The following is an 18,104-nucleotide window of genomic DNA, read 5'->3' as shown; positions in this document are numbered from 1 at the left end:
TTGATTTACCTTTCGAGGACAGTGTGCATCCCCTGGAGGAGGCAGACAGACCTTTGGTGTCCAGGCATGCTAGGAGTTGAAGTTTTGCAACATCTGGAGGGCCACAGTTTGACACCACTGTTGTATGGCTGCTCCGCTATCATAGCAACTATCTTTCTTCAGTTTTGCAGTAAATCTTATTTGAAAATGAAGGGTACAAAGTACTATTGCTTATAAATGCAAAAATGTCCTGAGTTGTTAAGGGGTTAATACTGATAATAAAATCTGTGTTATTCTCTGCAGATTCTTGTAGCAGGAGATCAGAGGAGAATCTTATATCTTCAGATTATAAAGCAGATGATGATATCACACAAGATACATATGAAGAACATTCCATTATCCCAGATACACCCTCAGCCCTTCACAGCCAAGATCTGTCATCTCATCCTTATATACAGGTCCTGTCTTCTCAGTCATCACAGGATGTTCAGCTAAATAAAGGTCATAGAAGGGGTGTTGGACATCAACAAGCTCATACAGGAAAGAAACCATATTCATGCTCAGAATGTGGGAAATGTTTTACTTCTAAATCAAGTCTTGTTAGACATCAGAGATATCACACAGGAGAGAAGCCATTTTCATGTTCAGAATGTGGGAAATGTTTTCCTTTTGAATCAAGTCTTATTGTACATCTAAGAACTCACACAGGAGAGAAGCCATTTTCATGTTCAGAATGTGGGAAATATTTTACTCAGAAATCAGACCTTGTTGTACATCAAAGAACTCACACAGGGGAGAAGCCATTTTCATGTTCAGAATGTAGAAAATGTTTTACTCAGAAATCACATCTTGTTCAACATCAAATAACTCACACAGGGGTGAAGCCATTTTCGTGTACAGAATGTGAGAAATGTTTTACTGATAAAGCAAATCTTCTTAAACATCAGAGATGTCACAAAGTGGAGAAACCATTTCCATGTTCAGAATGTGGGAAATGTTTTACTGAGAAAGCAAATCTTCTTAAACATCAAAGAACTCACACAGGGGAGAAGCCATTTTCATGCTCAGCATGTGGAAAAAGTTTTGCTTACAGATCAACTCTCGCTGAACATGAAAAATCTCACACAGAGGAGAAGCCATTTTCATGTTCAGAATGTGGGAAATGTTTTACTAAAATATCAAATCTTAAAAAACACCAAAGAACTCACACAGAGGAGAAACTATTTTCATGTTCAGAATGTGGGAAATGTTATACTCGCAAACCAAACCTTATCAGTCATCTAAGAACTCACACAGGAGAGAAACCATTTTCATGCTCAGAATGTGAGAAATGTTTTACTTGGAAATCAGCTCTTCTTCAGCATCAAAGAATTCACACAGGGGAGAAGCCAATTCAGAGCAATAAATGATGCAGATAACACATCTATATATTATCCATGTACATTTATACATATATCATATACTGCATCTCCAAACTTGTTACCAATTGTTAATAAAAGTTTTCTTTTAGAACGTAGTCTCCTATCCAGCGATGTCATATACAGCTCTACTGTATACATACAGCTCAGCTACATGTACATTAAACATATACAGCTCTACTGTGTACACATACAGTTCAGCTACATGCACATTACACATATACAGCTCTACTGTGTACACATACAGCTCAGCTACATGTACATTAAACATATACAGCTCTACTGTGTACACATACAGCTCAGCTACATGCACATTACACATAGACAGCTCTACTGTATACATACAGCTCAGCTCCATGTACATTACACATATACAGCTCTACTGTATACATACAGCTCAGCTACATGTACATTACACATATACAGCTCTACTGTGTACACATACAGCTCAGCTACATGCACATTACACATATACAGCTCTACTGTGTACACATACAGCTCAGCTACATGTACATTACACATATACAGCTCTTCTGTGTACACATACAGCTCAGCTACATGTACATTACACATATACAGCTCTACTGTGTACACATACAGCTCAGCTACATGTACATTACACATATACAGCTCTACTGTGTACACATACAGCTCAGCTACATGTACATTACACATATACAGCTCTACTGTGTACACATACAGCTCAGCTACATGCACATTACACATATACAGCTCTACTGTGTACACATACAGCTCAGCTACATGTACATTACATATATACAGCTCTACTGTGTACACATACAGCTCAGCTACATGTACATTACATATATACAGCTCTACTGTGTACACATACAGCTCAGCTACAAGTACATTACACATATACAGCTCTACTGTGTACACATACAGCTCAGCTACATGTACATTACACATATACAGCTCTACTGTGTACACATACAGCTCAGCTACATGTACATTACACATATACAGCACTACTGTGTACACATACAGCTCAGCTACATGTACATTACATATATACAGCTCTACTGTGTACACATACAGCTCAGCTACATGTACATTACACATATACAGCACTACTGTGTACACATACAGCTCAGCTACATGTACATTACACATATACAGCTCTACTGTGTACACATACAGCTCAGCTACATGCACATTACACATATACAGCACTACTGTGTACACATACAGCTCAGCTACATGTACATTACACATATACAGCTCTACTGTGTACACATACAGCTCAGCTACATGCACATTACACATATACAGCACTACTGTGTACACATACAGCTCAGCTACATGCACATTACACATATACAGCACTACTGTGTACACATACAGCTCAGCTACATGCACATTACACATATACAGCTCAGCTACATGTACATTACACATATACAGCACTACTGTGTACACATACAGCTCAGCTACATGCACATTACACATATACAGCTCTCCTGTGTACACATACAGCTCAGCTACATGCACATTACACATATACAGCTCTCCTGTGTACACATACAGCTCAGCTACATGCACATTACACATATACAGCTCTACTGTGTACACATACAGCTCAGCTACATGTACATTACACATATACAGCTCTACTGTGTACACATACAGCTCAGCTACATGTACATTACACATATACAGCTCTACTGTGTACACATACAGCTCAGCTACATGTACATTACACATATACAGCTCTACTGTGTACACATACAGCTCAGCTACATGCACATTACACATATACAGCACTACTGTGTACACATACAGCTCAGCTACATGCACATTACACATATACAGCTCTCCTATGTACACATACAGCTCAGCTACATGCACATTACACATATACAGCTCTCCTATGTACACATACAGCTCAGCTACATGCACATTACACATATACAGCTCTACTGTGTACACATACAGCTCAGCTACATGCACATTACACATATACAGCTCTACTGTGTACACATACAGCTCAGCTAGATGTACATTACACATATACAGCACTACTGTGTACACATACAGCTCAGCTACATGTACATTACACATATACAGCTCTACTGTGTACACATACAGCTCAGCTACATGCAGCTCTACTGTGTACACATACAGCTCAGCTACATGTACATTACACATATACAGCACTACTGTGTACACATACAGCTCAGCTACATGTACATTACACATATACAGCACTACTGTGTACACATACAGCTCAGCTACATGCACATTACACATATACAGCTCTCCTATGTACACATACAGCAGAGGACACCATAGTACCTGGAGGAAGCCCACGTAAACACATACAAACTCACTGCAGATGTCGTCCTTGGTTGGATTTGAACCTACGACCTCGGCGCTGTAAGGCAAGAGCACTAACCACTCAGCCATCTTGCCGTATAGAAGTCGTCACCCACCAGACATCTGGGATTAGTGTTTTCCCCTGATCTCACAGTCAGCCCTTCATTCTCTGCCCGGGACATGACATCATCACAGTCATCATCGCTATTACCTGGATTACACTGGAGAACTGCCCACTAGCGCCACCATACGGGTGCCAGCCGGTAAGGTAGTCATATCCAAGTGCTCAGGACTCTACCTAATAGTCTGCACATACAATGGGCTCAGGGTCACTTATTCACAGTCCTGGCTACCAGAAAGAGTAAAGACTCCTCTCGCCAAACTCTGTCTGGACACCGGACACTTTCCCTGCGCTTGCCTTATAGACTCTGAGTATCAGCTGCTACAAGCAGCCGTGACTCACCGCTTATGGCAGACATCAGACATTGCACAGTCATCACACTGACTGTGTGTGCGGGGGCCAGTGGGGCGCCATGTCTCTATCATGGCAGCCAGGTAAGTAGGACTGTGCATTGTCCATCTCTGTACACAGGCCCCTGTCTCCTCCTCTCACCCAGATCAATGTCTCTGCCCCTCAGGGGACTATCAGGCCTCCTGCCACATATTAGATTGGAGAACACTAAGATGGGTCCTACTTGTGGTTGTGTTAGGTGCGGCCAATCCTACCAGCGAAGCCCAAACGGATAACATGTAGATGTCATTCCAAAGGGCTGGACCCCGGGATTTTGTAAACTCTGCCCCTCCCCCCCAACCTGTTGGGTTCCAAAAGCAATAATAATGTTGGTAGGAATTAGGGTGTGAATCCTAAGCTTAATAAGGTAGGTACCCAACGAGAGTGCGGCTCAGTTTGCCCACAAGGGATGTGACATTGTTTGTCCACCAGCAAAGAGGCTCTGTGGCTCCTAGATGACTGTCCACATCTCACCTACCGTCCTCTACTATAACAGCCGCTCTATTTATGGGCCCATGGGGGGGGAGACCTTGTACTTGGGGAGAGGTGTATATGACAAGTGACTGGAAAAGGACCTGACAAGAGAACGACCTCCTCCGCCCGCCCCTCCTCCGCCCTCTCACTGACTAATCATCTTCCTTCTTTTATAAAACGGGACAGAAAGGGGGCGGTTACATCACCTGTGGCAGCTCATTTGCATATTGCACTGGCCCAGCACTCTGATTGGCTGATGCTTTTGTCAGTTAATGCCGCCTGCTATGTGCTTGGTGCATATGTGAGACAGGGAAAGTAGTGTACACAGAGAGCGCCCCCTATGGATACCAACTGATGAAGGGAATCCAGTCTGATGGTAACCAAGGCTCATTTATAATCCTGTCCTGTCCCCTTTATGTTGTAATAACTGCGGGGACGTTAAATTATCAAGGTGAATCTCAGATTGGTTTTTCATGACACATTGTACTTAAAGGGGTTATCCAGGAAAAAACTTTTGTTATATATCAACTGGCTCCAGAAAGTTAAACAGATTTGTAAATTACTTCTATTAAAATCCTTTCTTAATCCTTTCAGTACTTATGAGCTGCTGAAGTTGAGTTGTTATTTTCTGTCTAAGTGCTCTCTGATGACACGTGTCTCGGGAACCGCCCAGTTTAGAAGCAAATCCCCATAGGAAACCTCTTCTACTCTGTGCAGTTCCTGAGACAAGCAGAGGTGTCAGCAGAGAGCACTGTTGCCAGACAGAAAACAACAACTCAACTTCAGCAGCTGATAATTTAAAGGCTTAAGATTTTTTAATAGAAGTAATTTACAAATCTGTTTAACTTTCTGGATCCAGTTGATATAAAAAAAAGTTTTTTCCTGGAATACCCCTTTAAGGTTAGTGGTAAATTTTGGTCCATACATTCTGCATTTTAGTGTGAAAAACACCAAAAATTTCATGAAAAATTTAAAATCTAGCATTTTTTTTTACATTTCAGATTCTCTCCTTGTAAAGTAGATCGCCGCCCCCGCCGCTGCTCACCGCCCGCACACCCGCGGCGCTGTGATCGTGACTGGACGCGATTGTACGTCAATTTGCGGGAACGCACAGAAAAAAATGGACGTCCAATTAAGTCTATTTGTGGGAAGGGGTTAAGGAGCGATGATCGCTCTAGGATGTGTTATCTTAGTGTTCCCTTTATTGTTTTGTACTTTATAGGAGCTAAAATATAAGGTAGAGAAATAAATGTATTTAATCCGGGATAACAGGGGGGTGTGAGCACTACACCATGTGACTTCAGGGTAGAGAAGGCTTTACTGAGCATGCTCAGTAAAACCAATGTCCCTTACAATAACGGACATTTCCGGATGTATTTGGTAACGTCCGTCAGCCATAGACCTCAATGTTAAAATATAATGGACGTTAATTTATCCGTTTATTGAAACAGAAAAATAATGAGTGCACGTCCCGTCACATGTTCCGTCACCACTAAATTCCGTTAGTTATAACGAACTATTACAGGTCATAACGGATAATAGAAAAATCCCATAGACTTTAATGGGATTTTGTAACAGACGTAGAACATCCTTTTTTTTAACATTTTCTAAAGGAATTTCAAACAGATTTATAAAACGGAGTAATTTTGTAGTGTGAAAAGGGCCAAACAGTAATATTCATATTGCCACAATAAAAAAAGATGAATATAAGAATAATAAATCATATAAGAGAGAAAACTTTTATTAACAATTGGGAACAAGTTTGGAGATGCAGTATATGATATATGTATAAATGTCAGATATCCTATGTACATGGATAATATATAGATGTGTTATCTGCATCATTTACTGCTCTGAATTGGCTTCTCTCCTGTGTGAGTTCTTTGATGCTGAAGAAGACCTGATTTCTGAGCAAAACATTTCCCACATTCTAAACATGAAAACGGCTTGTCTCCTGTGTGAGTTCTTTTATGTTGAATAAGATTTGGTTTCCGAGTAAAACATTTCCCACATTCTGAACATGAAAATGGCTTCTCCCCTGTGTGAGTTCTTTGATGTACAACAAGGTCTGATTTCTGAATAAAACATTTCCCACATACTGAACATGAAAATGGCTTCTCTCCTGTGTGAGTTCTTTGATGTTGAACAAGACCTGATTTAAAAGTAAAACATTTCCCACATTCTGAGCATGAATATGGTTTCTTTCCTGTATGAGCTCCTTGATGTCCAACACCCCTTCTGTGACCTTTCTGTGATGACTGAGAAGACAGGACCTGTATATAAGGATGAGATGACAGATCTTGGCTGTGAAGGGCTGAGGGTGTATCTGGGATAATGGAATGTTCTTCATATGTATCTTGTGTGATATCATCATCTGCTTTATAATCTGAAGATATAAGATTCTCCTCTGATCTCCTGCTACAAGAATCTGCAGAGAATAAAACAGATTTTAATAACTTTAAAGGGGTATTCACATCTTAACCCCTTAAGAACTGAGCGATTTCACGTTTTTGCATTTTCGTTTTTTCCTCCTTGCCTTTAAAAAATCATAACCCTTTCAATTTTGCACCTAAAAATCTGTATTATGGCTTATTTTTTGCACCACCAATTCTACTTTACAGTGACATTAGTCATTTTACCGAAAATTCCACGGCGAAACGGAAAAAAATTGTGTGACAAACTTGAAGAAAAAATGCCATTTTATAACTTTTGGGGGCTTCCGTTTCTACGCAGTGCATATTTCGGTAAAAATGACACCTTATCATTATTCTGTAGGTCCATATGGTTAAAATGATCCCCTACTTATATAGGTTTGATTTTGTCGTACTTCAGAAAAAAATCAAATACATGCAGGAACTTTTTTATTTTTTTTATTTTTCTGTGTTCAGGACGCTATGAGGACTCATTTTTTGCGCAGTGATCTGAAGTTTTTAGCGGTACCATTTTTGTTCTGATCAGACTTTTTCATCACTTTTTATTCCCTTTTTTTGTGGTATAAAAAGTGATCAAAAATGCGCTATTTTGGAATTTGGAATTTTTTTGCGCGTACGCCATTGAATGGGCGGTTTTAAAAGTGGTATATTTTTATAATTCGGACATTTCCGCACGCGGTGATACCATATATGTTTATTTTTATTTACACTGTTTTATTTTGTTACTAGGAAATGCCGGGTGATTATACTTTTAATTCAGAAGGGAATACCTGAAAGGGTTAACTTTTTTTTTTTTTTTACACTTTTTTTTTGCGAGCTCATAGCTCCTATAGGGACCTATGAGCTTGCAATGGCTGATTGCATACACAGATTGTTGCCTTGCCGTTGTATGGCAACAAGCTGTGTAATTGGCGGTTGATTGCTCCAGCCTGTAACTCAAACATGGAGCAATTAATCGGAGCCCGGACGCCGCCGGAGGAAGTAGGGACCATCCTCTCTCCGGGTAGCTGATCGGCCCGACTGAGCAGCCGGGAAGCATTTACTTTCACTTTCAATGCATCGGAAGGGTTAATAGCGCGTGGCCGCGGGTCCCGCTATTAGCCGCGGGTCCCGGCTGTGAATAGGCGCCGGGACCATCCCGCTATGACGCGGAGTCCCGCTGGGACCCCGCATTATAGACAGGGACCGGACTTAGGACGTACTCATACGTCCTAAGTCCTTAAGGGGTTAAAGACCCTATGTAATGTTGTAGTACATGTAAAAAAAAAACACACTTGTGCAAATAGTTATAATTACTTTCCTTGAAGTCTTTGAAGGAAACCTCTCCTGGTCTGGACAGTTCCTGACATGGACAGAGGTGTCAGCAGAGAGCACTGTGGTCAGACAGAGAAGAACTACATAACTTTCTGTGGAGCATACAGCAGCTGATAAGTACTATTCATTTACTTTAATAGAAGTAATTTACAAATCTGTTTCATTTTCTGGCACCAGTTGATTTAAAAAAAAAAATAATAATAATTGTTTTCCACTGGAGTTCCCCTTTAATTACCAAGACCCATTTTCAAATGTAACCGGTGTCTCTCTATGTTGTATTACCTTTGGGCGCTTTTACTGACTGAAGCGACTCTGATATTGTTTTTACGTGACGTATTATAGTTTATAGTGGAAAATTAGTTCTCTAGGATTGTGGGGATAAAAAGGTGAAATTATTAAAAACTTAAAAATCAACAAAAAAATTATGATGTATTGTGGTTAGATATTAACAGAACTATAATGGGACATTAATATAGATAGAATGGGATAGATAAAAAAAAAAAGGAATGACAGAAAAATTAAAAAATAAATAAATTAAACATGAAAAAAGTTTAAAAAATTTATAAAATAAAAAAAATCAGGTAAAATAAGAAAAAAGTTAATAGAAAAAAAATAAAATTAAATGAAACATTAAATAAAATGTAAAAAATATAAAATTTTAGGAATAACATTTTAATTAATAAAAATACAGTAAATAAAATAGAACATAGTAGAGCTAGTAGTGCGTCTTACCATCTTGCCGCACACACTTAGGGCTCATTCACACGAGCTGATTTATATACATGGTTCTTGCTTCGTGTTAGAAAGGGGGATGGGCTCTTCAATGGGGCTTGCGGCGAGTTTTCCGCATCAGAAATTCCACAGCCGAAAATCTCCTGGGGATAGCCCGCCCCCTTTATAACAAGTAGCGGGAAACCTGCAAATAAATCCTCTCGTGTGAACGAGCCCTTAGTGTGATCCCCATTAGTAACAGACGCACATACTCGCCATTTCCCTACGTTTTCCTCTTCTTACAATTGCTCTGAGCTGTTGTGTTTTCCAGAGCTCAAATTCACCACGTTTTATGCAGAAACTTTACTAAATTTGTAGATTTCATTTGAAAATATATATTTTTCCCTGATGGCCACGTCCCCTTTGTAGGGTTTTCTGAGTAAAGTGGAGAGTTAGTCGTTTTTTGGGATTTTTTTTGTTGGAAATTCTGGCACAACACACATGCGTTACAATAAACCCTACAAAATCTACTCGGAAAAGCCTTAAAGGGGTACTCCGGTGAAAAACTTTTTTTTTTTTAAATCAACTGGTGCCAGAAAGTTAAACAGATTTGTAAATTACTTCTATTAAAAAACCTTAATCCTTCCTGTACTTATTAGCTGCTGAATACTACAGTGGCAATTCTTTTCCATTTGAAACACAGAGCTCTCTGCTGACATCACAAGCACAGTGCTCTCTGCTGATATCTCTGTCCATTTTATGAACTGTCCAGATCAGCATACCGTATATACTCGAGTATAAGCCGAGTTTTTCAGCACGATTTTTCGTGCTGAAAACACCCCCCTCGGCTTATACTCGAGTGAACTCCCCCACCCGCAGTGGTTTCAACCTGCGGACCTCCAGAGGTTTCAAAACTACAACTCCCAGCAAGCCCGGGCAGCCATCGGCTGTCCGGGCTTGCTGGGAGTTGTAGTTTTGAAACCTCCGGAGGTCCGCAGGTTGAAGACCACTGCGGCCTTCAACATCATCCAGCCCCCTCTCACCCCCTTTAGTTCTGAGTACTCACCTCCGCTCGGCGCTGGTCCGGTCCTGCAGGACTGTCCGGTGAGGAGGTCATCCGGTGGGATACTGGTTCCGGGCTGCTATCTTCACCGGGGAGGCCTCTTCTAAGCGCTTCGGGCCCGGCCTCAGAATAGTCACGTTGCCGTGACAACGACGCAGAGGTGCGTTCATTGCCAACGTACTTCTGCGTCATTGTCAAGGCAACGCCTCTATTCCGGGCCGGAAGCGCGGAGAAGAGGCGCCCCCGGTGAAGATAGCAGCCCGGACCACCTCCTCACCGGACCACCTCCTCACCGGACAGCCCTGCAGGACCGGACCAGCGCCGAGCGGAGGTGAGTACTCAGAACTAAAGGGGGTGAGAGGGGGGCTGGATGATGTTGAAGGCCGCAGTGGTCTTCAACCTGCGGACCTCCGGAGGTTTCAAAACTACAACTCCCAGCAAGCCCGGACAGCCGATGGCTGCCCGGGCTTGCTGGGAGTTGTAGTTTTGAAACCTCTGGAGGTCCGCAGGTTGAAGACCACTGAGGGCGAATGATGAGAAGAGGATGATGAAGGGGGGGGGGGGTGTGGGATGATGAAGGGGGGTGGGGATGATGAAGGGGGGGGGTGTGGGATGATTACAAGGGGATGATGAAGGGGGGGTGTGGGATGATTACAAGGGGATGATGAAGGGGGGATGTGCGGGATGATAAGGGGATGATGAAGGGGGGATGTGCGGGATGATAAGGGGATGATGAAGGGGGGATGTGTGGGATGATGACAAGGGGATGATGAAGGGGGGATGTGTGGGATGATAAGGGGATGATGAAGGGGGGATGTGTGGGATGATGACAAGGGGATGATGATGAGGATGTTAATGACGGGTCTGGATGATGACAGGGGGGGATGAGGTATTTCCCACCCTAGGCTTATACTCGAGTCAATAACTTTTCCTGGGTTTTGGGTTGAAATTAGGGGTCTCGGCTTATACTCGGGTCGGCTTATACTCGAGTATATACGGTATATGTTTTCTATAGGGATTTCCTTTTACCCTGGACAGTTCCTAAAATGGACAGAGATGTCAGCAGAGAGCACTGTGCTCGTGATGTCAGCAGAGAGCTCTGTGTTTCAAATGGAAAAGAATTGCCACTGTAGTATTCAGCAGCTAATAAGTACAGGAAGGATTAAGATTTTTTAATAGAAGTCATTTACAAATCTGTTTAACTTTCTGGCACCAGTTCATTTAAAAAAAAAAGTTTTTCACCAGAGTACCCCTTTAAACGGGTTATCCAGGAATGGAAAAAAACGAAAAATTCTCAGATCAGCTTAGGACATTAACCTTGTATCTATTATTCTACTGAGACCTTTGTATCTCCTATATGTGGCTCTAATACACCTTTTTGCCCTCCTACTTGCTCCCTTCCCCGCACGCTGTCTTTAACCTCTTGGGGACACAGGGCATACCTGTACGCTCTGCGCCCGCTCCCGCGATGTAACGCAGGGGCACTGCGTGACCCCATGTCATATCGGGTCGGTCCCAGCGGCTAACGGTAGCCGGCACCCAGGGCTAATACCAGACATCCCCGATCGCGGTGATCTCCGGTATTAACCCATCTAAAATGTAAAAAAAAGTATTCCCGGGAGCACCGCAGTGTCTGGATCCGCTGGGAGGCAAGCGGAGGGTCCCTTACCTGCCTCCGAACAGCGATTGATTGCTCCAAGCCTGAGATCCAGACTTGAGCAATCGACATCCGATAACACTAATCAATGCAAGGCTATGGCATAGCATTGATCAGTGCTGGCAATCAATGTACTGCATGTTATATCCCCCTATGGGAGCTATAACATTGCAAAAAAAAGTGTAAAAAAGAGTTAATAAATGCGATTTAACCCCTTCCCAAATAGAAATTTAAATCACCCCCCTTTTCCCATTTAAAAAAAAAATGTAAATAAAATTTAATATAAACATAAATAAATATAAATATATTCCAAGTATATTTTTGGTCACTTTTTATACCATAAAAAAATGAATAAAAAGCCAAAGTTTTATTTATTTTTAACCTCTAAAGGACTCAGGGCGTACAGGTACACCCTGGGCGCCTGGGTCTTAGCGCATCCTTTGTAGTACCCTGGTGATATCCTGTGTGGACTGGAGACGTGACAAAATGCCACACACCCACGTAACGAGGGGGTGGGACATAACGTCTAGTCTCCAGTCCTGGAAGTGACTGAGGCCCGAGCAACACAGACAAGGGAAATGTCTCAGGAATAGGGTGAGGGGGGTGTAAGGGTCTTCAATCAATTGCTTCAATGGAAGGAGCTAAGGACCCGAAGCTACAAACACATAATCAAAATACCCATCGGCACTGGAGACCACGAGGATCTGCGTGACCACAGAGGAATTAGCCCATGAGAGGATAATCTTATTCATAGGTTTGTCCTTGAGGATCTCTGTGGATGAAGAAAGCCCACCCAAAAGCTGTCCCTGGGATGGAACAGGACCAAGTGTTTCCCGGCCAGGATTGGCATGATCAGAGCTAAGGGCCTGATTTGCCACAATAAAGACACAGCCCCTACCTCCTACTCTAATCCCTCTCCTCCGCAGAAATGGGGGTGGACCTGAGCTGCATTGGATTGACCCTTAAAGGGGTACTTTGACCCTAAGACATCTTACCTCTTATCGAAAGGATAGGGGATAAGATGCCTGATCGCGGGGGTCCCGACGCTGGGAAACCCTGCAATCTTTCATGCAGCACCCCGCTATCTTCAGCCTCCGGAGCGAACATCGCTCCGGGTCTGATGAATCACGATCACGGGGCCTGAGTATTGTGACATCACGGCCCCGCCCCTGTGACATCACGATCCGCCCCCTCAATGCAAGCCTATGAGAGGGGGTGTGGAGGAAGTCGTGGAGCCGTGACATCACAAAACTCCGGCCCTGAGATCGTGATTCATCAGACCCGAAGCGATGGTCGCTCCGCAGGCTGATGATAACAGGGTGCTGCATGAAAGATTGTGGGGGTCCCCAGCAGCGGGACCCCCATGATCAGGCAGCTTATCCCCTATCTTTTTGATAAGATGTCTTAGGGTCGTAGTACCCCTTTAAAGATGATCTGGAAAGCAGGAGGCATGGGGGGATGGTTTGAAAGCCGAGGTAACAATCTAACAGAAGACAGAATGGTGGTAGAATCTGTGACTCTTCTCTATATTTAGAAGTTACTACTCACCGGGGCGGTTACTTGTTGGAATGTCCTCCTTATACTGCTCATCACCGCTCACATCTGTCTCTTCTTCTACTTTTATGTCTGTAGCATTAATATAGTTAAGATCGTTTCCTGTAGGAATGTCCTCCTTACACTGCTGATCACCGCTCACATCTGTCTCTTTTTCTTTCTTAATGACTGTAGCATTAATATAGATCAGATCTTTTCCTGTAGGAATGTCCTCCTTATACTGCTCATCACAGCTTACATCTGTCTCTTCTTCCTTTATGTCTGTAACATTAATATAGATAAGATCTTTCCCTGTAGGAATGTCCTCCTTATACTGCTCATCACCGCTCACATCTGTCTCTGGAGCATTAATGTTGTTCAGATCTTCTCCCTAAATCATAAGATGTGGAAGAAATATAGTAAAAGTCATCAGACAGTAGGAGAAGTCACGTGGGATGTTATAGATGAGCAGGAGATGAGGAGTCATGGAGGGTGAGGGGACTGACCACAAGAGCTTCACAGCCCTTCTACAGATCATAGGGAATATCTCCATCTACCTGATGATCCTGTGGAAGAAGAGGACGGGGACACCTCTCTGGTGCTGTTCTCTTACTGGATCTGACTGTAGGGAACACATACAGAGACTGAATTCATTCTTTACATACACATAATGAGAGGACGTGTGTATATAGTTATGTCTATTACCTGGTGATGTGAGGGGCTGCTGATCCTCCATCATCACCTGATTCTTGTACTGATCCTTGTGTCCTTCTACATACTCCCACTCCTCCATGGAGAAATAGACCGCCACGTCCTGACACCTTATAGGAACCTGACACATAATGATACAGTCATCACCCCGACCCCTCCAGTGGTGTTACTGTATAATGTCCCAGCATTCCCAGCAGTGTCACCTCTCCAGTCATCACCAGACCCCTCCATTACTGTATAATGTCCCAGCAGTGTCACCTCTCCAGTCATCACCAGATCCCTCCATTACTGTATAATGTCCCAGCAGTGTCACCTCTCCAGTCATCACCAGACCTCTCCATTACTGTATAATGTCCCAGCGGTGTCACCTCTCCAGTCATCACCAGACCCCTCCATTACTGTATAATGTCCCAGCAGTGTCACCTCTCCAGTCATCACCAGACCCCTCCATTACTGTATAATGTCCCAGCAGTGTCACCTCTCCAGTCATCACCAGACCCCTCCATTACTGTATAATGTCCCAGCAGTGTCACCTCTCCAGTCATCACCAGACCCCTCCATTACTGTATAATGTCCCAGCAGTGTCACCTCTCCAGTCATCACCAGACCCCTCCATTACTGTATAATGTCCCAGCAGGGTCACCTCTCCAGTCATCACCAGACCCCTCCATTACTGTATAATGTCCCAGCAGTGTCACCTCTCCAGTCATCACCAGACCCCTCCATTACTGTATAATGTCCCAGCAGTGTCACCTCTCCAGTCATCACCAGACTCCTCCATTACTGTATAATGTCCCAGCAGTGTCACCTCTCCAGTCATCACCGGACCCCTCCATTACTGTATAATGTCCCAGAATTCCCAGCAGTGTCACCTCTCCAGTCATCACCAGACCCCTCCATTACTGTATAATGTCCCAGCAGTGTCACCTCTCCAGTCATCACCAGACCCCTCCATTACTGTATAATGTCCCAGCGGTGTCACCTCTCCAGTCATCACCAGACCCCTCCATTACTGTATAATGTCCCAGCAGTGTCACCTCTCCAGTCATCACCAGACCCCTCCATTACTGTATAATGTCCCAGCAGGGTCACCTCTCCAGTCAGCAGCTCCATCATCTTGTTGATGAGTTCTAGGATCTTCTGTTCATTCATTTCCTCATGTATCAGGGAGTGAGGTGGGGGCCCCGGGATTGGGCTCAGGGTTCTTCCCCATCCTTCACACACAGGGGCCCGACAGCGCCCACTAGAGGACTTCTTCACTACTGTGTAATCCTGTGTATGGAGAGACACATTAATATCACTACATGCATTCCCAGAATCCCTCACCTCTCCAGTCATATCCATCTGTTATTACATAGATAAGAATGAGGTCATGTGACATCACTCCCAGAATCCCTCACCTCTCCAGTCATATCCATCTGTTATTCCATAGATAAGAATGAGGTCATGTGACATCACTCCCAGAATCCCTCACCTCTCCAGTCATATCCATCTGTTATTACATAGATAAGAATGAGGTCATGTGACATCACTCCCAGAATCCCTCACCTCTCCAGTCATATCCATCTGTTATTACATAGATAAGAATGAGGTCATGTGACATCACTCCCAGAATCCCTCACCTCTCCAGTCATATCCATCTGTTATTACATAGATAAGAATGAGGTCATGTGACATCACTCCCAGAATCCCTCACCTCTCCAGTAAGCCGGAAGAGTATCTGTAGGGTGAGGTTTATGATCCTGTCGGCCATCTTGTTCCTGTCTCTCTCCATGGTTGATGGGTCATCCAGGAGAATTCTCTTATATAGAAGATATCAGCAGAGGATCCTGGATTGGAGAAACCTGAAGGGAAGAAGAGGAGATGATGATAAACCGCACCAGATTCTATGGAGAAATAAAATCCATTTCCTGGAGATAATCTGGGGAAACATCTGAGGAGACATTATAGGAGTTTTCAGATTTCTCTATAAAACAAAATCCATTGTCCGAGGGCTGTAAAATAAGAGACTAGAGCGCACTCCCCTCTCCCGTCCAGTGGTGGCGCTCTGGTCCTCCAGGTCTTCTGAGGTCGCACTCCCTGCTCTGCTGAAGACGTTGTGAATCCATTTCTCCTAATCTCTGAGGCTGCGGTGTATTCAGAACGTCTTCATCAGAGCAGGGAGAAGAATAGAGGGATCAATATGACATTGTCCAATGAAGAATAGTGAAATGTGTCCACTAGGGGGCACAATATACATCACAATTACATCAGGATTTTATGTGAATTGTGATATGTCCTCCCGGAAGAACCTGCTATTACCTGCAGCAGAGGCCGAGCATCATATACCGTTACACACGCAGGGTCTGGGCCACCACCGGAGTCAGTGTTTCCCAAGCAGGGTGCCTCCAGCTGTTACAGCATTTGGCTGTCTGGGCATGCTGGGAGTTGTAGTTTCACAACAGCTGGAGGCACGCTGGTTTGGAAACACTGTCTATAATAATAATAGGGGCGCAGGAGAAACTTAAAAAACCTGATGCTTACATAGTCCTGTATGGAAGAAGTGGCTGATACCCGGAGAAAAGAGACTGATCAGGTGACAGGATGGGCGGGTAAGTGACCTGATACCTTCACCCTCCAGACATCCCCTGGGGGGCAGTATAGGCAGGAAATCAGGTAAACAACCGCTGGTCGGCACGGCGCTCCCTAGAGAAACAACCGCACAGCGCCATGTCTAAGCCACGCCCACCTACATTATTTTATTACAAAAATGGGATATAAACGTATTAGGGGAGGGGCTTATATTACAAACCCTGAATAACGCTCTGCCATAGTGATCAGTGTTATCGGTGCTCGGCTTATACAGGCTGTGGAGGTGTCTGTATACTTAGAGCACCGATCTGAGCACAGAGCACGGTAAGGGGCCCTCCGGACGTCATCACAGCTGATCTAGACTCCGCCCCCCAACAACTGCATTTTACTAATTGTAGATCCTGCAATCGACTTTGATCATGGAATCTAAAGGGTTAATGGTGATAAGCGTCATTAGTGGTGAGTCCTGGCTGCTTATAGCTCCTGAGCTCACCTCAAAGTCCCATATGGGGCACAGAATGTAAATATACATCGTGTCCTTAAGGGTTAATAATAATCATCCCCAATAATCCTGATCTGATGGTGACCGCACACACATACCTGTATCTGTACAGGAGCCGTGTGCTTACAGGACCTGCGATGATGTCACCGTCATGTGATCAGTCACATGGAGGAGGAGTCGTCACATGATCAGGGGCTGCTGCTCTGAGAGATCTCCACACACAACAGCAGTGACTGCCCCACCAGGACCTGCTCTGTATCTGCTACATGCTGGAGGTGTAGGACCTGTGATGATGTCATAATCATGTGACCAGTACATTTTTCGGGCAAATTTAGCAGCCTAGATGTGACTGTGGCTAAAGGACCTGTGGGAAGGATCATGTGACAGGAGTGGGCGGAGCTCAGCAATGCAGGATTGCGGGTGAAGGTCCTGTGATAATGGTCATGTGACAGCAGAGTCCTGCATACACTGAGCAGATGAGCCTAGAGCAGCAGCCCCTGATCATGTGACGCGTCCTTGTGACTGATCACATGACGGTGACATCATCGCAGGTCCTGTAAGCACACGGCTCATGTACAGTCTGCAGGTGGAGGTATGTGTGTGGTCACATGTGGAGGCTGTCAGATGGTTTTTGTACTATTAACCCGTTCAGGACTCGGCAGTTTTGATTGTTAACCCCTTAAGGACACAGCGATTTTAACTTTTTTCCTCCTCGCTTTCTAATAGACATAAGGCTTGTAATTTCCTCTTTACAAACCCATAAGAGGATTGTTGTTTTTTGCACCACAGATTTGTACTTTGTAATGACATCACTCATTTTACTGCAAAACAAGGGCCAAAAAAATATAAAAATTTTTAAAATCTTATTACAGATTTTTAAAATTTGGGGTC

At 43.7% G+C, this 18,104-nt stretch overlaps 3 protein-coding genes across 4 annotated transcripts in view; 1 reads left to right on the top strand and 2 right to left on the bottom strand.

The window, feature by feature from the left end:
- LOC130298173 (uncharacterized) overlaps positions 1–18,104 on the bottom strand; it is a 308,559-nt gene that overhangs the window by 181,684 nt on the left and 108,771 nt on the right. The window lies entirely within an intron of this gene.
- LOC130298171 (uncharacterized) overlaps positions 1–18,104 on the top strand; it is a 133,634-nt gene that overhangs the window by 73,049 nt on the left and 42,481 nt on the right. Inside the window, 1 exon segment of the mRNA XM_056551082.1 lies at positions 283–1,379. Coding sequence (XP_056407057.1) covers positions 283–1,379 — 1,097 coding nt within the window.
- LOC130298160 (oocyte zinc finger protein XlCOF8.4-like) lies at positions 6,419–17,407 on the bottom strand. 2 transcript variants are annotated; one of them, XM_056551071.1, is made up of 8 exons: positions 17,312–17,407; positions 15,837–15,984; positions 15,233–15,412; positions 14,135–14,261; positions 13,987–14,051; positions 13,445–13,820; positions 8,448–8,524; positions 6,419–7,147 (listed from the first exon to the last, which is right to left on the bottom strand). In XM_056551071.1, exons 2-8 carry the CDS (start codon positions 15,912–15,914, stop codon positions 6,650–6,652), a joined length of 1,401 nt encoding a protein of 466 aa, XP_056407046.1. In that variant the 5' UTR covers positions 15,915–15,984; positions 17,312–17,407; the 3' UTR covers positions 6,419–6,649. The 2 variants fall into 2 exon arrangements, with proteins under 2 accessions (XP_056407046.1, XP_056407045.1); XM_056551070.1 differs by lacking the exon at positions 8,448–8,524.

This window comes from Hyla sarda (genome assembly GCF_029499605.1).
Source record: "Hyla sarda isolate aHylSar1 chromosome 1 unlocalized genomic scaffold, aHylSar1.hap1 SUPER_1_unloc_3, whole genome shotgun sequence".
Lineage (NCBI taxonomy): Eukaryota > Metazoa > Chordata > Amphibia > Anura > Hylidae > Hyla > Hyla sarda.
This window is presented reverse-complemented; position numbering and strand designations above follow the sequence as displayed.